Here is a 20,981-nt window from a genome sequence, read left to right as displayed (position 1 = left end):
TTGTGGTGTTCTAAAAACTAAAGTTAAATTGAAATTGATTAAATCAGAGAACTTTAATGTGGAAGGGGGCTTGAGTTGGGTTTTCTTCAGTTAGAGGAATTAATACTAGGAGTTTTTGTCTTGTTGGGAGAAGATAGACTTTAAATTCCTTCATAGTAGAAAAACTTGGTACAATTAAAAGAGCCAGAAATGTGTGAAAAGGGCACTGTTCAATAATAGAGTATGTTGTAGCTTATTGATATTTGGGTCAGTGTATATACCTTATTTGTGTTCTTAAAATGGACTTCTTGATTGTTGCTTTTGACCATTTCACATAAGTTGCTACCAAAACAAATATTTTGTGGAAAAAATTTTGTGGAGTACTTTTTAAAAGTCACTTTGAAAAGTGGAATTGTTTGAGTTGAAAATACTGAAAGTAATTTTTTTCTTTTCTTTTGGCTTGGGAGGGGACATTCAAGTGATGGGAGTTATGCTCCCATTTTGGTTAACTTATAATTTAGCTAAACTCTGGCTGGCTTCATATTTAGTGAGATTGAATGGAAGATGGGAAGGAATAGTTGGAGGAGAAATGGGAGATGGGTAAAGTGTGCAATTACATTGGGAATTGTGACAGCAGCAGGTCAGTGGACAGTGGAATCTCAGGATTTGAGGGAGTTTTTCCAAGATCTTTGTGGGGTGTGTGTGTGTGTGTGTGTGTTGCTGGGGGTGATGGGGGTTTGGGGGTGGTGGTGTATAGTATATTGGAGAGGACTACCTGCTGCTGAGGGTTATTTTTGAGCTGCTTTTATTTAATTTATTTATTTTAAATATATTTTATTGATTTTTGTACAGAGAGAAAGGGAGAGAGATAGAGAGTTAGAAACATCGATGAGAGAGTCACAGATCAGCTGCCTCTTGCACCCCCCCCACTGGGGTTATGCCTGCAACCAAGGTACATGCCCTTGACCGGAATTGAACCCGGGACCCTTCAGTCCCCAAGCCGACGCTCTATCCATTGAGCCAAACTGGTCCCGGCTGCTGCTGCTTTTAAATATGACTAACAGTGATTCTGCATCCTGGTTTTTCATTAGAACGAGTGGGTGAGCTTTTATTTTTTATTTTTAAAATTTGTTAAATTTAAATTTTTTTTTTAAATTAAATTATTATCTGTGTACATATCTTACCATTGCCCCCCCCCCCCCAGACTGGGTGAGCTTTAAAATTATATTTTTAAAATTTGTTAAATTAAAAATTTTATTTTAAATTATTATCTGTGTACATATCTTACCATTGCCCCCCCAGAAATGTATTTCCAAAGCATGTGGAATTGAGAAGCCATTCTGGGAGGCATCCTTACAACTCCTGAGTTAATCACCTTATGATGAAGATTAAGTTAGATACGTTTTAGCTAGAAAATGCATCCCACATACTGAACTCTCAAGTTATTATTCAGCTCTGGCTGGGTGGCTCAGTTGCTTGGAGCTTCATTCCATAAACCAAAAGGTTGCAGATTCAATTCCCAGTCACGGCTACCTAGATTTCGGGTTCAATTCGGGTTGGGGCTGGAGACAACTAACTGATGTTTCTCTGGCATTGATGTTTCCCTTCCTCTCTAAAAATCAATAAAAATATATCCTTGGGCAAGGATTAAAATAAGTTGTTATATCCAGTGTGAAGTAAGGCTCTATCACAGAATGCTGAGGCTTCACCTGAATACCTAAATCTATCAGATGGCCTGCACTTACTGTAAATGAGAAATCAGAGTCCTGGCCAAGAACTTTCTATTTATTAAAAAAAACACACCACTGAATATGATCTTTGTCTCTTGTCTCATTAGGTTTTTTAATAAATGCTTAATACTAAATAGTGCCCTAGTGAGTCTTGAAGGAAAAATATTCCTCAGGATAATTTTTTAATCCTCACCTGAGGACATACTGACTTTAGAAAGGGAGGAAGAGAGAGAGAATCAGTGATCAGCTGCCTCCTGCACGCTCCTCACTGGGGGTGGAGCCCGAAACCTGGGCATGTGCCCTCCCCTGAGAAACTGACCTCCTGGTTCATAGGTTAACACTCAACCACTGAGCCACACCTGCTGGGCTTTTAGCTATTTTTGCTAAGGAGGTGAATTCATTTTAGGAGAGCGGGACAGATGGGTCAGGGACATTTTCGTTTGTTTTATTAAATAGAGAAATAACATGGAATTGAGTATAGAGGACAAACTTAAACTACATGGTTGTGTTTTACTCAGCTCTTAGTCTGAAAAGAGGAAGAAGTCGGGAAATATGAATTATGTTTTCCCTCTATAATTCAGTGATTAAAAAGGACCTGAGGGGTGTATGTCAGACCTTAGTAGAGTATATGTACCATTTCGTTTACCTTTGAGTAAAGAGAAGGCAAGTACATGACAGCCATTTTCCATTATTTGAGACCTCTTCACGCATTTGTGTAATGACAAATGAGTTTTAAGAGAACTTAGGCTGTGTCGGTGGGCTGCCACCCTCCCTTTTTTGGTGAGGATATGGCTAAGAAAAGAATGGACAGATGCATACTAAATTTGGCTTTAAGAGTGATGGATGCAGAACTTATGTGTAAATATGTGTGGTTTAAGTCATACGTAAGTGATACGCTTATGAAATATACTGCAATGTTGAGGCTGAGAAATAAAGCTTGTTAGAAATACTCGTCAGTGGGCCATTAATTCAGTCACTAAACTAAATTCAAAAGCACGTGACCAGGATTTGTTTTTAAATAGTGAAACAGAAGGGTAGAAAATAGTAAAGAGTATATATTAAACTGTGGTTGAACTTGAGCAGTTGCTATTCTTGTAGGTCTAAAATAGTCAAATATCTGTGGTTTCACATGGTTCAACCCAATACGTGTGTATCGATGTCAGTGAAATGCACTGATCAGAGAGCTTGGTTAAAACCCAGTTTCAGAATCTAGGGAGAGTTATTGCCCCCTCCCTCTGGCATTGTGGAATAAATCGGGGCAGGTTGGACTGCCGGGGGATTCATTGCAATGGTAGTGGGAAAGCTGATAACATTCAAGGTAAAAACGTGTGCTTGAGAGTTGCTGTGTTAGTGCATGTTTTTGTTTTTAGTCATGACCTTAGCTACAGTGGTGAGGCACAAGTGGTGAGAAATAACTTGCATGTTATTTTGAGTAGGTTGTGCATTGCATTCTTGAATAAAGCTCTCCAGGTACCCAGTAGCAAAATTAAAAACCAATGGCATTCCTGTCCATATTAAAAGAAAATTATTAGGGCTTCAAACACTTTTCTGACGTGTTTTAAATACTAGATTTCTTGCCACCTGATTCAGAACAATAGATTGTGTTTGAGGAGAACGTTGGGTTACTCAAACCTGTTGGGTAAGCTGATTTACTAACCTTTCTGAACTGAATTACAAATGGATGACTAGAACTTTGAATATAGTAAGGGAGTGGCAGCATGGGACTAAGGCAAATTTAAGAGTACTTAACTGTTAAAAGACATGAAGTTATAAAGCGTGTGGACAAATGTTCGTTCTTTGCCCTTTACTGTATTTTAAAAGTAGACATGCACATCTAGGGCAGTGGTTTTATTTACTTATTTATGGCAGTGATTTTAAAATTGGGACCCTGGCGTTGTACAAAAAGGTAGGTAGACTGCCAAACAGGCCTGCCTAAAATGGCCCTAATCTGATGTCTGTTTTACTAAATTTACTCTTCTTAATAAATCAGAGGAGATTAAAAGGATTCATGTTTTATCCTTGAAGCAGAGGTTCTTAGCCCAAGCTATAGGTGAGAATTACCTGTTTAACTTCTCAAAGATATCCATGACTGAATCTGACACCCAGAAATTTCAGGTTAGTTGGTGTTGGATGGGGCCTGGCATTCATTTGTATTTCTTAAAAGCTCATAGGTTATTCTGATGTGTAGCCAGTGTGAGGCACCTCTGAGAGAAAGCTTTCGTTGACTAAGGACAAAATTCTTAAAATTCTTAACCCCATTCTATAGATGAAACTGGGTCTGAGAGTACTTGGAAGACGGAGCAGACCCAGAACCTAGGCTTTTTGATTTCTAGCCCAGTGCTGGGTTACCACAGCAACCTGTCTTCTACTGGACTACAGGGGATGGAGGAAGGAAGGCAAGTACAAGTTCAAAAATGTAGGTTAAGAGGGACCCTAAAGAGTCAGGTACAAACCTCTCATTTCACACAAAACACTTCAGATCGTTAGAAAGTATGTGATTATTTTCCAAGTAAGTCAATAAAAATGGCTGTCACTTTGATGACTTCTTATATGTCAGGCCAAGCAGTTTACACCATTACTTAATTCAGTCCTCAGCTCTGTGGAATCCAGATACTATTTAATCCTTATTTTATGAATGAGGAAATGTGCTCAGAAAAGTTGAGATTAAAACCCAGATTTCTCCCCGTGAGAGCCTGAGCCAGCAACCACCATACTCTAACTTCTAGTCTGTACTTACGTGATTCTTATTTTGTTAGAGAGAGAGAGAAAGAGGGAGAGAGAGAAACATTGATGTGAGAAACATCCATCTATCATCTGCCTCCTGCCCTGGGATGTAACCTGTAACCACTCCAACCAATTGAACCACACCAGCCAGGGCAGTAATTACATGACTTTTGAGGAGGGCTTGCATGCTCACTGGCTAGATGGATCTGAAGGTGTTTTTTTTTTTTTAATTTTTATTTTTTAGCTGCTGCTGTTATTATTATTATTAAAGTTTTAGAAGTTTAGATCCAGCCTTTAAGAATGGAAAGATTTTAAACCAAACAAGTGGTGTGCTTCAAGTTTTTATGGTAAGCATATAAATCCATGCCTACTAGAAAAGAACTTACCTCTGGCTTTTTTTGAAAGCCCAGAAGAGCGGTTAACCAATAGTACAAACTTCTAGCTGACTGGAAGGAGGAGGTTATGGAAAGAGGAAAGTAGTTCAATGTGATGGAAATACCGACAAAGATCTGCATGCGTTCCTGTTATGTTTTTGTAAGCTGTCATTCCCGAGCCCTCCAAGTGTGTCTGCATTTGTTGCAGGGATAGACTTACCCGGGCAGGTGGGAGAGGCATGACTTAAGGGTATAACAGCTGCAGAGCTCTGGAATAGTCTCCACAGCAAAGGATGTGGCATTCCCAGCCACCAGGCATTAACAGCCTTACAACAGGCCTTCAAATCAGGACGACTGTAATTCTGGGCTAGTGCATGCACCGCCCATGACAGCTAACTATTAACATGAAAATGTAAAGAATTTCCAGCCGTTTTAAAAGGGATCATCTTGGCGTGCTTTCTGTTGCCGACTCCATGTTGCAGTCTTGGGACTGTCAGGTTTCCACAGGAGACACACAGTAGGTACTCAGTCAATGTCACTGTAGAGTAGTATTTCCATCCCTTAAGGAACATGTCCTAACTTGCCCACCACAAGTGTATGGGAACGCAAATCTGACAAATCTGCCCTGCACTGTGGGTTCCAACTGCCCCGGAGCGAGCTTTCCCCTTTGTCAGGTAACTTTTAAGTGACAGCGGGCATGGCTGTGGGAAGCATGGGGCCGGAGTGCCCTTTGTCCAATCATCTCCGAGACTTGCGGGTGGGGGAGGGGGCGGGTCTCCAGACCCTCCCTGACCAGGAAGCGGGCGGGTTTAGGCTGAGCCTGGACCACCACAGCCCATCGTGAGGCAGCACGGTGCTTGGCACTCTGGGGAGCCAATCGGTGCGCATAGAGCTGTTTGAATCGGCCAATGCCGGCAGGGCGGAGGCGGGGCTTACGGGCCGTATAAAAGCGGTCGCCGGCCAAACAGGCGGCGGCGGAGGCTTCTGCAGCGGTCGCAGTTGGCGGGCGGAGCTCCTCTGCGCCCCTCGGCCGGGTCCTTTCCGCTCTCTGGCGCCGCGCCAGCCCGTCTCGCTCCTCGGCGTCATGACGACCACCACCACCTTCAAGGGCGTCGACCCCAACAGCAGGAACAGCTCGAGGTGAGGCGGCGGGGCGGCGGGGCGCGGGGTCAGGAGGGCCGCTCCAGCGGGGCCACGCGGGCCGGGTTGCGGGTCGTTGGCGGTAACGTGCCCGGGGCGCCGCGCTTGCGTCCGGCCAGGCGGCGGGGCTGCGTGGCCAGTCCCGCCTTTGTGTCTCCCCGCGAGCCCCGCACGCTGCCCCGCCCGACTGCCTCTCCTCCCTCCCATTCATTCCTTCCTCCCCGGGAGCGGGGCCGGGGCCGGGGCCGGGCTCGCCCTCTGGGCGCCGCGGGCCGTAAGTTGGGGCAAACCCGGGGGGTTCGCGCGCTCAGCCCGACCCCGGGGCGGTGTCTGAGCCTCCGGGCGCCCGCACAGCTTACGGGGCGTCCGTCCAGGCCCACTGTCTCGCTCCGGGCCACGCGCTCCTGTCACTGGCCCGGGGCAGGTGGCGGCGGGGCGATCGGCGGGGCGGTCCGACTCCGGGCCGCAGCGAGCCGGGCTGGCGGGCTCCCCCCGCGGGGGCCGGCCCGGCGGGTGGCCTTGGTGGTCAGGCGGGGGGGTCATCGCGACCCCCAGCTCCTTCCTCCCCAGGACCCAGCCGCCAGCCGCCCCTGCCAAGTGCCTCCCCTCCGCTAACAAAGGAAAGCCCGCGCCCTCCCTCCCGCGCCCGCCCCGAGCCGGAGAGGGCGTGTGCCGGGCCGAGCGGGGCCCGGTGTCCCAGCCTCCGGACCCGGGCTCGGCCTCCCACCGCTTTGACGTTTGTGAGATGAGTTCATCGCCGGCCCCGTTCCCGGCCGGAGGAGGCTTCCTGTTCTTGGGCGGGGCCGGCGGGAGACGTCTATTGTCTCTTCCGCGCACCGTTCGCACCGGGGAGCCCGGCCCTTGGCCACGGCGTTTGGGGAGGGGGCGCCGGGGTGGCCCCGGGACCCTGTGCCCAGCGGCTGTAACTTGGGGCGGGGTTCGGATCCGGGGACCTGCCCACATTGTCTGGGCTGCGCTCCGAGGTGGGATGCGGGCCGCCCCGGGTCCTGGCTCCAGGCTCGGAGGAAGCTCGGCCTCCACTCTCGCCGGGCGCCTGCCCCTCATCGGTGGCGACCTGCCGTCCTGGGCGGCCAGCCTGGGGGTCCTGGGCCAGTGGCACAAAGGGAGCCATTTTGTGGGGCCGAGGAGACAGCCGGGCCAGAGCGGTGTCCCGGGGCTGGGGGACTTGGGGACAAAAGCAGGCCTCGGCCTGAGTCTTAGGAGGGAGCTCTGGAGATGCCGTTCCTTTGTGATCCGCTCCTTTCCCTCTCGCCGCGTGACACAGCGGGACAGGTTTTTAAAAACTAAATGAGTGGTTCCTGGGAGGATGGGGGGCGTGGGTAGCACACCGGCGAGGGTCACTCCCTCCTCTGTTGGCATCCTTCCAGGGAGATCATTTTTCTCAGCGGATGGACCCTGGAGCAGATTGAACCCTGGGTTTCCCGTTTGTGCCACGGGGTCAACTTTCTGCGGGTCCGACGGTGGTGGTTGGAATGGCCAATGTGCAGAAAGATCGGAGGTTTTACCCTTTGGGGTCGAGTTGGGTTTGGAGCTTTGTTAAGAATCTCGGTAACCTGGTCCATGAGCCCTCACGCTGGCTTTTTGACATGCATACTTGCAGTGTCAGACGGAAATGAGCTTTGGTTGTGCACAGTAGGTGTTTTAATTCGCCTTTTGTCATCAGTTTCCCCCCGGGATTGTGATCCCGGGACCGGAGCATTGTCCTTTTATTTACTTCCTGCCTTTCCTTCTTCCATCCTCTCCGCCAAAGCGCCTAAACTTTCCTCCGGGATCACCCTCCGGCCCCCTAACCGGGCTAGACATTTGGTCTCGTTAGGAAATGGTCTGCAGAGATCCTATGGCAAGCCTAGGATTTTAAGAGAGAAGAAAGGAAAAGTAATGCTTAAAACATTGCTATCTGTACGTGGAGATGTTTTTGTTGAGTCTCAAATATGTAATCCTGATTTAGTTACCATGTGTGTCGCTCAGAAGGAGTAGTAGGGCCTGAAGAAGTAAAATGGATATAATTTCCGTCTTATGATCCAAATCCTTTGTTTGGGGATGTCTGGCTGTTACAAATGAGCCCACAACACTGACGTCATCGGAGTAGGTGCTACCTGCTGTTCCAGCGGGAACGGGGCCCTTTAAAAAGTTGAAATGGTCAGAGCTTTGACTTTTTTTTTTTTTTAACCTGGTGTTTGGGTACTAGTGTCTTTTTTTTTTTTTTTTTTAAGGCCAAAAAAATATTTCCCAGCCCATTAGGGTTCTGAAGATTTTCATCTGGCTAATAATTCATAAGGATTTAATTACGATGGCAAGGAAAAAAAATTCACTCCTCTCTAGGACAATGAAGCAAGTTAGCTTTTGGGGTACAAATGTTGAAAACCTAGTCACTTCAAACTTTAACATGAGAGAAAAGCTTATTAAGAATTTATACCTTTAATTATTTCCAAACTAAAATGATCATCTTTATAAAATGTATGCCTGAACACACATAATTTAAGTGGATATTTTTTTAAAAACCCACAAACCAGTGAGGTTTTAAGTGTTTGACATGTTAATGAGATCTCTCACCCCACCCACCCCAAGGGAAAGGCAGTGGCACTAGAGGCTCCGTGTACAAAATTCGTGCATGGGTGGGGCCCTAGGCCTGGCCAGCCATCAGGCTCCCCGCCTCCTCCTTCCTTCGAGCCCTCAGCGTCCGCCACTGCTCCTGGTCGCCTGCCATGTTCTGCCCCGCCCCCTAGTGGTCAGCACATGTCATAGTGAGCGATCCAACTCCCTGTCTCCTGGTCGAACTCCCCAGGGGTCAATTTGCATATTAGCCTTTTATTGTATAGGCTTTTTATTTCGTGTAAATTGAGTACTGAATTTTACTATGGACAGACACAAATAATAGATTCAGGGTAGGACACTGGAGGACCTACATAAGAATTATAAGACAGTTTAAGATTAGGAAGCAAGAAAACTAATCAGAGTTCCAACCGTGTGGGGGTGTGGTGTAGAGAAAAATGGCCTTTTGTGGTTCCCTGTATCAATGGCAGGAGCTGGGGATCAGGGTTTTGGTCCCGTCCGTGTCAGTTAACTAATGTGGGCAATTTATTTGGAACTTCTCAGGGCCTGACTTGGCTCCTTTAAAAATGAGGCTGGATCCGGCTGGTAGTTCACTTGGTGGGAGTGTGGTCCCGATACAATATGCCAACGTGACAGTTTTGATTCCTGACCAGGGCACACACAAAAAAGAGGCTGTTGAACTGGATTGAAAAAAGATATACTTTTCTTTTTTTAATGTATTTTAGTGATTTTTTACAGAGAGGAAAGGCGAGGGATAGAGTGCTAGAAACATCGATGAGAGAGAATCATCGACCAGCTGCCTCCTGCACACCCCCCACCGGGGATGTGCCCACAACCAATGTACATGCCCTTGACTGGAATCGAACCTGGGACCTTTCAGTCCGCAGACTGACGCTCTATCCACCGAGCCAAACCGGTTTCGGCAAAGATATATTTTTGATTCATTCGTACCGGATGGCTATTGTTGTGTTGGTTGTTATTTTTGTTTGGCAGTCTGAGGGAGAAGAGGTCAGGGCCTGACTGAATGCTCGGGTATTGGTTATTTTAAAAATTCTTGCTGGGACACCAGCTGCAAATCGCTGATAGAGCAGAGCCCAGCAAATTACCACCTGAGGGCCAAATCCAGCTGGCCTCGGATCTTGACATTTATAAGTAGTTGGGGGGGGAAAAGAAAAAAAGCAAGAAGAATAGTTGATGACTTGTGAAAATGACATGAAAATCGAGTTTCCGTGTCCGTAAGTGAAGGCTTATTGGCGCGCAGCCACACTCATTCATTCTCACGTTGTCCGCGCTGCTCTGTGCCATGCGACAAAGGCCTGTAGCTGTGCCAGACTGCCCGACCCGCCAGCCAAAACTCGCTCCTGTCTGGCCCTTTCACACACAGGATCTCCGGTGTTTTTACTCAGGTTCCACCTGTTACTCTTTGAGAGCCCAGAGGAGGTGAAGGTTTAAGAGTCACTGAGGGGGCCTGGCCAGTGTTGCTCAGTGGTTAGCACAGGCCCAGGAACCCAGAGGTCATGGTTCCATTCCAGTCAGGACACAGGCCTGGGTTGGGGGCTCGATCCCCAATTGGGGGCCTACAGGAGGCAGCCATAGAGGTTTCTGTCTCTATCCCTCTCCCTTCCTCTCTCTCTAAAAATAAAAATAAAATAAAAGTCACTGAGGGAAGGGTGGAGAGGCCTCTAAGTAGGAGAAAGTATGAGATGGAGATAAGCCGAACTGTGGGGAGCAGTGAGGAAAGTGGCCTGACTGGCTTGGTGAAGAGGCGGTGCTGAGAGGAGTTGGTGAGGTTTGTCTGGTTTCCTTCAGTTCTGCCTCGGCCTACCCAGACCTTGTCTCTGGCTTGTGGGCAGCAGGACTAAGCACGGGGAGCCTGGGGGGGAAGGACACAGAACAGGGCAGGAGATCATGCCCCCTGGGCAGGAAGGGGCAGTGTAAGGAGCTGAGGCCAGGGTGTCCCCTACAGCCAAGGGGGCAGGAGCCCGCCCGGCTCTGGGCTAATGGCTGAGGGGCAGCTCCTGCGGTGAGTGTCTGCCCCCTGGTGGTCAGTGCATGTCATAGCGACCCATAGTTCCTCCGGTTGATTTGCATATTAGTCTTTTATTATATAGGATATTATATAGGATGTAATTGGGTTTATATTTGTTCTCTAACCTTTTTATTCCCTGGGTTGTGGGTAACTTTTTGTATCCACTGTAATGTGTATGGCTTTCTGTTGGATGGACAGACTTTGCTATCTAGCTGCCTACTATTGGATAGTCATTGTTGGACAAAAACCTGCAGGTGGTGCCCGCAGGTGCGTGTGCACAGAACATGCCTGGATCTTACACGTATGCCTCTTATTGACTCCCTGTGGCTAGTCATGTGTGTTCACCAGTGACAGCAGTGAGGTCCAAGGATATAAACGGCGCTCATCTGTGATGTTGAGACAGGAGAGACGCTTCATTATTACCTTTGCTTCGCCTTCTCAACCGGTCTGGAATATGTCTATTCTTATGATATGTATATTCTTCCATTTTCTATTTTGTTGAAAATGAAAATGGAAAAAATAAGTAACAAGACGTGCTTCTAAACTTTGCACATATAGGGTAGGGCAAAAGTAGGTTTATGGTTTGAATGGAAAATAATACAAGAATTAATAAATAATAATACAGTATAAGAATAAGCTGTTTGGCATACCCACTTCTGCCGCACCCTGTACATCCAGCTAAGCCCGGAGGCAGTCCCTTAGGTCCCTGCCCTTTGCCCCTAAAAGGAGCCGTAGCCAGGCTATTGTTTGTGATGACTTCCGGGCTGTTGTGTGATGGACAGCCTTCCCACAGGTGTTATAACGCTGCCCTTTTGTTCTTAACACCAGTGTGGAATTTATACCCCAGGGAATCAGTTCCTGGGCCCCTTAGCAACTTTCTTTTGTGGGAGGGAAAGGGAATGACTGGACAAGGGGGAAAGGTGCCTGACCACTTTTTGCCAAGAAATGCGATGGTGCGGCTTGACGTGACATTTCTGCTTTTCCATCTTTCCTAGGGTTTTGCGGCCTCCAGGTGGCGGGTCCAACTTCTCATTAGGCTTTGACGAGCCCACGGAGCAGCCCCTGAGGAAGAACAAAATGGCCTCCAGCATCTTTGGGACCCCCGAGGAGAACCCCCCTTCGTGGGCCAAGGCGGCAGGTGTGGCTTCGGGCCCGTGGCCGGTCAGGGGAGGGCCCAGCGTGAGAGCACAGCTGGAGCCAGGTCTGGCTTATACCTTACAGGATACACAGCCCCTGGAGCTCCTCACCGGGGGAAAGACTAGGATAAGGTGACCAGTCGTCCGGATTTTTAAAAAAATATATATTTTATTGATTTTTTATAGAGATGGGACTCCGCTCTATCCACTGAGCCAAACCGGTTTTGGCAGACAACCCGATTTTTAGCAATTTGTCCTGCGGTGTTTGGGACGCGGGACAAATGGTTAGAAATCAGGACGTCTGGTCACCTTAGACTAGGGCCCAGCCTCACGCTCACTAAGAGGGGCCTTAGGCCTTCCGGTTCCGCTCCTCAGGAAAGTGTCTTTGGTTCAGGGGCCAAGCCCAGCGGTGGCAGAGAAGACCCGGAGCCGGCCGGGCCCCGGAGGAGGAGCTCCGTGGAAGCCAGCGCGGGAGACTGCCTGGACCTGAAGGTCAGTGTGAGCGGGGCGAGGCCAGGCTTGGGGGACGTTTCTGTTTAGTTTCTGTTAGTTCCCCAGGGAGGCTGTTGGGAGAGGGACGGGCGGGGTTGGTGATGGATGATGGACAGCTAAGGAGGGAAGTCAGAAGGTGAACAAGCGTGACCTTGCTGTTCGGGGGGGGGTCTCTTCGGCCGTCAGGATTGGTCTCCCCTCCGTGTGGTTTTCAGGACTGTGGATCACCCCACACTCACTTCCTGGGTGTCTCAGATAGGCGCTATCTCCGCGTTCAAGGGCTGTTTAAATTGTTGGCAAACGTTAGCCGTCCAGTTGTGAGCTCCGCCACAGAGCCCCAGCCGAGCGTCTGGGAGGGTGTCCCCCCTCCCCCCGTAGGGATTTCAGAGCACACGGAGGCACCAGCCACCCACGTGTGGGAGGCCCGCGAAGGGGCTTTGGAACTGTTAGATGCCTGCCAACCCCTCGGTCAGCAGAAAGGGGGGATGGGAGGACAGACTCACCAGTGTCCCGTCTGATAAAAGAGCCTCTGAAACGCGAATTGAGATAGGACATCGTTGTAGATGTTAAGATTTTTGTAAAAATTATTTTTAATCTATTGGGGTGATATTGGTGAGATGTTAAGTTTTGGGAGTGTTACTGGCCCCGGGGCAATCTGTCCAGCATTGTTCCTGTGGAATAAAGGTTGCTTGTTGTGATGCAGCCTGACCCTGACCTTGACCGAATCAGAATGAAAACAGTTGGTTCGAATTGTGCCTGCTTTGTTTGTATGTTGCAAAATTAAAATCCGGAGTAAAATTTTAATCTCTTTTCTCTTCCAGGGAGAAGGCGACATCCACGGTGAGTACTTCCGAAGCCCACATTCCGGTTCTGTAAATGGTTTTAGAATCGATTGGTGCCCTGGCCGAGTGGCTCAGTTGGTCTCGTGTACTGAGAGGTTGCAGGCTGATTCCCAGTCGGGGCACAGGCCTGGGTTGCGGGTTCCATCCCAGGTTGGGGCATGTACTGGAACGACCGACTGATGTTTCTCTCTCTCCCTTCCTCTCTAAAATCAATGACAGAATGGATTGGAATTTTGATTCAAATCATGTCTTGGGAAAGAGATTGGGACTTGGCCAGCATACTCTGGGTGGAGGGAAGCAAAATGAAACAGGAAAGTCAGCAAACACGGCCGCATCTGGTACGGCCAGCAGTGAGAGCAATGCCAGGCATGTGTGGGAAAGGATTAAAAGACCCAAACCTTTAGAAACATGTCCATTATTCCGGCTGGCATTTGTTACACTTAATGAGAGCTTTTTAGTAAATGGCTCTAGCAGTTCAAACTTGGCCCATGGCATTGAGCTTACAAAGCTTGAATTTTTATATATAAAAAGCACTAAGGTGCTTGTTTTTTAAGACAATGGCAGCCAGGTGATCTTACACATGATGATTTAGGGGCAGGTGTAAGTTTCCATCCCAGTGGAAATGAGCTATTGTCATTTAATTATTTTAATCTGTGAAGTCTTCATTGGCATTTCCTTAACCAGTGCCAGCGCAGTCCTGACAAGTGGGAGGCAGAGGTGACACACACCAGGCAGCGGCGGGTAAAAACGGACTCGCTGGAATGCAGCTCGCAGGCCCTCTGGGCCGGACGTGGCTTCCCAGGACCTCTTCCTCCCCCACGCGCTGTGCTGCAGCTTCCCGGGGACTCAGAAGTGTAAGCCCCCATCCCACTGCTGTCCTCAAACATTGTTTCTTTTCTTCTTTTAAAAAAATATTCCTTGCCGAAGCCGGTTTGGCTCAGTGGTAGAGCATCGGTCTGGGGACTGAAAGGTCCCAGGTTCGATTCCGGTCAAGGGCATGTACATTGGTTTCGGGCACATCTCGGTAGGGGGTATGCAAGAGGCAGCTGGTCGATGTTTCTCTCTCATCGATATTTCTGGCTCTCTATCTCTCTCCCTTCCTCTCTGTAAAAAATCAATAAAATATATTTTTAAAAAAATTCCTATTGCTTTCAGAGAGTAAGGAAGGGAGGGGGGGGAGAGGGAGAGGGAGAGAGAGGGAGTCGTTCGGCTGCCTCCTGCACTCTCCACAGTGGGATTGAGCCCGCAACCCAGGCACGTGCCCCGACTGGGAATTGAACCGTGATCTGGGCCAGAGGTCGATGCTCAGCCACTGAGCCTCGCGGTGGCTCACACGATGTTTCTCCTGAGTCGGGGAGCTCTTCCGAACTCTGTGAGCATAGCCCGGGCGCATGCTCATGGGACACATCCCCTTTGCACTGGCTGAGGATGGGTTTGTTTTTGTTCATGTCCAATCTGTCCCATTTCAGAAGACTGTTCTGCAGGTAAAGTATCTTCTAGGCTTTTCGATTTCACCGCTTTTTGTCATTCTGAAATGGCTGCACTGTGAGACCTTATGTAGCCACAATCTGGACCCACTAATTTGGCCGATGACTAATGAGGGATTGGGGAGCCTGGGGAGTGGGAACCCTGAGGAAGTGAGGAGAGGGCGAGACCTTTGTCCTGCGGAGTAAATCACCCCCCCGCCCGGCTCAGTCCGTTAGGGATCCTTCAGGTGAATCGCTCACGGAACTGTGTGGCATGGCAAGTCCTTCCTTCTTTTCTCCCGATGTCATCCTCTTGCCACCTGATTGTGTTGTGTTCCTGATCGCTGCTTTTACTTTGTCATCACATGACAAGGGGCCTAATACTTTCAGACACACCTAGGGGAGTGGAGGTCAACCCCGATGCTGTTGCCAAGTTTACTTCAGAGCCACGCTATTCTGCTCAGCTTAAACTAAACAGGTTTTGTTTGGCTATAAGGGAAACTGTCTTCGTCTTTTGAGCAGTTAACACAGGAGTGGACACAGGGAGGACTTTGGAAATGTGTAAGGAAGAGGAAATTAAGGCCCATTGCTGTTTAGTTCCATATGCGCGTTTCTGTATTTTCTCTTTTTTAATTTAATTTTTTTTTTTTTTGGTATGCTGTTACCTTGTTGTGAAAGAGAACATTTTGTTAATAATAAAAGACAGAAGATGGGTGGAAATGAGAGTGATTTAGCTAAGAATCCCTCTGTGGGGGTGAATTGCCTGGTGGAGCTGCGGGTGGTTTTGTGTCCTTTAGAAGTTCCCATCAGCCTCTGGGCCCACAGAGGAGAATTCTGGGAGATCTGTGCAGCGAGAGCCGTGTCCTCGCAGCAGGAACAAGACCGCTCGCCTGGCATCTATTTTGAATTGTTTTTAAAATGTGGGTTTTGGAGGTTTTGTATTTGTGGTACATCGGACACATTTTCTTTCTTTCTTTTTATTTTATTTTATTGATTTTTTTACAGAGAGGAAGGGAGAGAGATAGAGAGGTAGAAACATGAGAGACACATCGACCAGCTGCCTCCTGCACACCCCCACCGGGGATGAGCCCACAACCAAAGTGCATGCCCTTGACCGGAATCAAACCTGGGACCCCTCAGTCCGCAGGCTGAAGCTCTATTCACTGAGCCAAACCAGTTAGAGCCGGACACATTTTCTTAGGTTATATAAGGGACACTTTTTGTGGGACTTGGGTCCTTGATGGGGATGCATGTGATCCCGTTTCTTGCGTAACAAGAAGTAGCAACAGGAAGAGAAGGGTAGCCGACCCCTTCTCCCCAAGCTTCCGCTCACCGGAGGGGCTGTCGCCCTGGAAAGCGTCCTGTTAAGAGTCTCACTGGAGCTCAGTGCTGTGGAACATGTGTGTCAGATTGTGTTCCTTCTGCAGAATGCCCCACACGTGCACCAAATGCCACGTGACAAGCAGCGGGCGCTTGTGTCTGGACTTTGGTGTGTTTCTGGTCTCGGATCACTTCTCCCTGGGACTTCTCCATTTCAGGAGGCTAAATAAAGACTTGGTACAAGTGGTTTTAGGAACATGAACTCTTAATGTTTAGTCTTGGAAGAACTAAGAAAAACTATTTTTTTAGAAATTGTAACTTTTCAGTGGTGTCCAATAGTGGGGACAGGGTTGGTGGAGGCGGTTTGCTTCTCTCTGACTCCAGGTATGTTTTGAGTCTTTCTAAAAAACAAACCACCAACTTAGCTCCCTCGGAATCGCTGTTAGCCTTCCTTTCCTTCTGTCTCCGTAGAAAACGTGGACGTGGACTTGCAGGCCAGCCTGGGGCAGAGCGAGGAGAAGCCGGTGCCCGCCCCGCCCGTGCCCAGCCCCGTGGCGCCGGCCCCGGTGCCGTCCCGGAGGAACCCGCCCGGCGGCAAGTCCAGCCTGGTCCTGGGCTAGCGCGCCGTCCGAACGCCATCGTTTTGTCTGTCTGTCCGTCTCCTCCATGCTTGTGAACTGCACAACTTGAGCCTGACTGTCCACCTTTGGGATTTGTTTCATTAAAGAAGAAGCACTTTATGTCCCGCTGTCTTTCTTTCCCCCTTTCTCTGTGGAGGAGGCGCTCCCTCCGTCCGTCCTCCTGCCTGCGGGTCCCCGGGCCGAGGCATGAGCGCCCCTAGTGGTAGAGAGGAGGGAAAGCCTCGAGCTTCGTCCCGTGTTTTTAAGAACAGATCATTTGGTTCCAAACGTGTTAGAGCATCTTTTGTACTGAGGTTTTTAAAACCCCTTTCTTGTCAGCTTTACTTGGGCTTCCCAAGCCTAATGGACAGGCCAGTCAACAGTCCACAGGCACCATCCCTACCCCCCTACACCCCCCCCCCCCCCCCCCGCCCTGGGCTGTCTTTATGCCGAACCTTCAGGGTGGCGCCCGAACTTGGCAGTGCCCTTTGCTAGAAGCATCTTCCTGTGCCTCATGCCTTGCTGCCTGCAGAGCAAAGAAGCTGCCTTTTCTGTTTGAACCGTAAGCGGGAAGCCGGTCACTAACGGGGCTGGCCCGGGAGAGCCTCCCGCTGACCCGCAGAGGACGCTGTGTCCACTGCAGCTGACCGATTCCCCGTGAAGCCGGGCAGCGCTCTGACCGCCGGGGGCTGGTGCATGATGCTGGTACTGGGCCATGACACGAATCTCATCCTTACAAACTGTTGTACTTCTCAATCCTGGACTGTTGCTTCAAGTAAACAAATGTACACATTTTGACATGCTGCGTCCTGTGTCTTCTTTCTGAGATGGTGTCGGTGTGCTGGCTGGCTGGTTGCTTTCTCCTTGTGACTGCAGACCCTCTGCTCGGCGAAAGGACCGGTGAAGGCCGAGGCCAGCGGGCTTCTCCCTGGAGACAGCTCTCTGGAGCAGCCCGTTTCCACTCACAGCGTGAGCTCCAACTGCCAGAAGGATCACGACCTCTGATATCGGGGATCATGAGATGAACTGACATCTAAAATAATTATTAGCCAATATGCTGTATGTCTGACTCTTCTACTTCGTGCTGGGTGTAACGGACTGCACACCCAGCACAGAGTCCAACCTGCAAGGCGCTTCTCAGTGGTGGGTGGTCAGAGGGGAGCTCCAAAGGAGGGTCCACATTAATTAGAAGGGGACAGGGTGGGGGGAATCAGTCGCCTTGAGTGATAGGGAGGTGGCTGGGTTCTAGGGAGGAAGCTCTAGGCCAGTGGTCTGCAAACTGCGGCTCGCGAGCCACATGCGGCTCTCAAGCCGTGGTTTGCGGCTCTGTTGACTAATGAGTTTGCCGACCACTGCTCTAGGCCAACATGCTCTCTCAGGTGTCTGAATTGGCCATTATTAGACCTGGCTGTTAGGCCCATCAGTAGTACTGACCAGCTGCAGGCTGTTGGCTTGTTATTCGGGACTCAATTTCCTAACTTAAAAATGACACCTTTTGCTCTGGCCAGTTTGGCTCAGTGGATAGAGCATGGGGACTGAGGGAGGGGGGGTCCTAATTCTGGTCAAGGACAGGTACTTCAGTTGCAGGCTCCTCTCCAGCTCTGGTTGGGGCACATGCCAATTGATGTGTCTCTCCCCCTCCCTTCCATTCTCTAAATATCAATGGAAGGGTATCCTTGGGTGGGGATTAACAACAAAACAATAAAAGAATTTTAAAATGTTTTTAAAAGTGACACTTTTGATGAACGAGGTCATCTCTTGAACCCCTTCCAAGATGGAGATGACTGAGTGTAGTGTAACCAGACTCACTTGAACCCCTGGGTATCGGGGAGCAGGGGGAGTGCTCACAAGCGGTGGGTGTTGAGTTTCTCAGTGTAAAGCACCCGAGCTGAGTTTCGGCTTCTCTCATGACTTCGGCGGTCGGGAACCAGCACCTTCTCTCAGTGAAGGTGGGGCTCCCAGAAAGATATGTCCCTGATTTGTGTCACCATTTAGGATTTGGGGATTTTTCTCCATAATCTACGCAGATAAATGCCTAATCAAAAGTAAGGGGTTCTGAGGGAAGGACAGTTCTGCCTGTCATTTTGCTATAAGCAAAATTACATGAAATTTCCTAAAATAATTTACATAGAATTTCCTAAAATTCCATGTACATGTTTGCTAAGGTTAAAGTTTCCAGTTAGAAAGTTTAGAAAGTGAAATTGAATGATCTTACAATGATGACTAGAATGGACAGTTTGTGCTTTCTTTCTTTTAAATTTGGTTCACACCTTTATTTTTAAAAATATATTTTATTGATTTTTACAGAGAGGAAGGAAGGATAGTTAGAAACATCCATGAGAGAGAAACATTGATCAGCTGCCTCCTGCATGCCCCTTTTTGGGGATGTGCCCGCAGCCAAGGTACATGCAAACCGGGGACCCCTCAGTCCTCAGGCCGACGCTCTATCCACTGAGCCACTCTGGTCAGGGCCAGTTTGGGCTTTTTACCTAGTTTGTCGGTGGCTTTAGTGAAGGAGGGGAAAGAGACAAGTGCTCAGTGTGTGGTGCTTGTGCAGTCAGTGCCTCCTCTTCTTACGCATGTGTATAAGTCATCTTTGAGTGGGAGCCGGCCTCCCTGTAACGGTCTGGAGGTCTGGGGGCTCAGATGGGGACCTGTCCTCGGGTGTAGCCAGAAATCTACAAAAGGGCGTTATCTCAGCGTTTTCCAGCGGGGACGGCGAGACGGGAGCTCTTCCCGGGGGACCGGGTTCACACCGGCGGGTCTGAGCTTTCTTAGCTGCTGGCTCCCTCCACGTTCACTGGCCGGTACCGGAGCCCCGGAGCCCGCCTTCCCGGGAGCCCGGCCGCGGCTGCAGGCGGGGCCGGGGGCGGGGCGGCCGCTCCCGCTACCAGAGGCGCCTCCGTGTGAATGGCCCGCGGGCCCCGCCGGGCGGGAAGGCCCTGCCGGCCCCTCCCCCGCGCCGGCCCCGCCCCCGCCGGCGCCGGCCCAGCTCGCCGGCGGCCCGCCCCGCCCCGCCCCGCCCCGCCCCGCCCCCCCCGCCGGCGGCCCCGCCCCCCGCCGGCCCCGCCCCCGCCCCGCCCGCCGGCGGCCGCCCTCAGGATCGCGTTCGGCCCGCGCTGCGCGGCGATGGCGGCGGCCATGGCGGCGCGGCGCGCGCGGCCCGTGCGGGTGCTGGTGGACATGGACGGCGTGCTGGCCGACTTCGAGGGCGGCCTGCTGCGGGCCTTCCGCCGCCGCTTCCCCGAGGAGCCGCACGTGCCGCTGGAGCAGCGCCGCGGCTTCTTCGCCCGCGAGCAGTACCGGGCGCTGCGGCCCGACCTGGCGGTAGGCGCGGGGGGCGCGGGGGGCGGGAGCCCGGAACGCAGAACCCGCCCGGGCCGGAGCTCCGGCCGCGCGGGGCACCGACCGGCGGGGAGCCCTCCGCTCCGGTCCCCGAGACGCCCCCTTCCCGATTCCAATCAGCAAAACTGACTTCAGACAGTTCACCCCGGACGGGAGCAGCCCCCCATTCCCTCCCCGCCCACCACGTGGAGGTCCCGCCGGGCCGGATCTGCGGGGGCAGAGCCAGGACGGAACACTTTCTTTCAGGACAAACTCGCCAGTGTGTACGAAAGCCCGGGCTTTTTCCTGGACCTGGAGCCCATCCCGGGAGCCTTGCAAGCCATGCAGGAGATGCAAGCCATGCACGAGTGAGGGAGGCGGGGGGAAGGCGGAAGGGGGAAGGGGAAGGGGGAAGGGGAAGGGAGGTGAAGGGGGAGGGGGAGGGGGCTGGCACCTCCCTGACCAACCGGCCTTCCCTGCAGCACCGAGGTCTTCATCTGCACCAGCCCCCTGGTCACGTACAAACACTGTGTGGGTGAGAAGGTGCGGCTGCCCCAGCGCCCCCATTCAAGCTTCCCTCCCTAAGTCCTGACACTAAACCAGGGAACCCGGGAGGTGTGGGGCGGGGGAGAGGGGAGCCCCACTCACTGCTTCCTCACTGGCCTGAATGCCGGGCCGAGGCCCCGCTGACAGACCCCCCCCCACACACACAGTTCTCCTGGGTGGACAAGCACCTGGGGCCCCAGTTTGTGGAGCGCATCGTCATGACGAGAGACAAGACGGTGGTCTCGGGGGACCTGCTCATCGATGACAAGGACACCATTCTAGGTTGGGTCTGTTCCTTGGGGGCCTGCGGGATTGGGGGAGGGAGCCCACATCACCCGCTCACGGACGCCTGCCATCTCTCTCCCCGGGTCCGGTGCCAGGCCAAGAGGAGTCCCCGGCCTGGGAGCACATCCTGTTCACCTGCTGCCACAACCAGCACCTGGCGCTGCCCCCCCCACGGCGACGGCTGCTCTCCTGGAGCGACAACTGGAGGGAGATCATAGAGAGCAAGCGGGACAGCGCGGACATGGCCCCAGGGGGGTGGACAGTGATCAGAGGGAAGGACAGGCCGGCTGGGATAGCCGGCACAGCTAAGTGACCCCAGCGCCGGCCGCCTGGCACCTCCCGGGAGGGCGGAAGCACGGGGGCAGTCAGTCAGAACGTCTCCATAAACAGTTTGGCTACT

The 20,981-nt window shown here is 51.1% G+C and overlaps 2 protein-coding genes across 3 annotated transcripts; both read left to right on the top strand.

The window, feature by feature from the left end:
• Nucleotides 1-5,757: 5,757 nt before the first annotated feature.
• On the top strand, nt 5,758-17,224 carry JPT1 (Jupiter microtubule associated homolog 1). 2 transcript variants are annotated; one of them, XM_036412147.2, is made up of 6 exons: nt 5,758-5,947; nt 6,518-6,628; nt 11,546-11,688; nt 12,081-12,178; nt 13,000-13,018; nt 16,278-17,224. In XM_036412147.2, the coding sequence occupies exons 1-6, from the start codon at nt 5,892-5,894 to the stop codon at nt 16,424-16,426; spliced, it is 576 nt and encodes a 191-aa protein (XP_036268040.1). In that variant the 5' UTR covers nt 5,758-5,891; the 3' UTR covers nt 16,427-17,224. The 2 variants fall into 2 exon arrangements, with proteins under 2 accessions (XP_036268040.1, XP_036268041.1); XM_036412148.2 differs by lacking the exon at nt 6,518-6,628 and having other exon boundaries at nt 5,762-5,947.
• A 2,283-nt stretch (nt 17,225-19,507) lies between these two features.
• On the top strand, nt 19,508-20,976 carry NT5C (5', 3'-nucleotidase, cytosolic). The gene is made up of 5 exons (XM_036412129.2): nt 19,508-19,753; nt 20,018-20,118; nt 20,233-20,293; nt 20,464-20,578; nt 20,677-20,976. The coding sequence occupies exons 1-5, from the start codon at nt 19,556-19,558 to the stop codon at nt 20,892-20,894; spliced, it is 693 nt and encodes a 230-aa protein (XP_036268022.1). The 5' UTR covers nt 19,508-19,555; the 3' UTR covers nt 20,895-20,976.
• Nucleotides 20,977-20,981: the final 5 nt, after the last annotated feature.

This window comes from Pipistrellus kuhlii, unplaced genomic scaffold (assembly GCF_014108245.1).
Source record: "Pipistrellus kuhlii isolate mPipKuh1 unplaced genomic scaffold, mPipKuh1.p scaffold_m20_p_44, whole genome shotgun sequence".
Taxonomy (NCBI): domain Eukaryota; kingdom Metazoa; phylum Chordata; class Mammalia; order Chiroptera; family Vespertilionidae; genus Pipistrellus; species Pipistrellus kuhlii.
The sequence above is the reverse complement of the archived record's forward strand: the minus strand, read 5'-3'. Positions and strand labels throughout refer to the sequence as shown.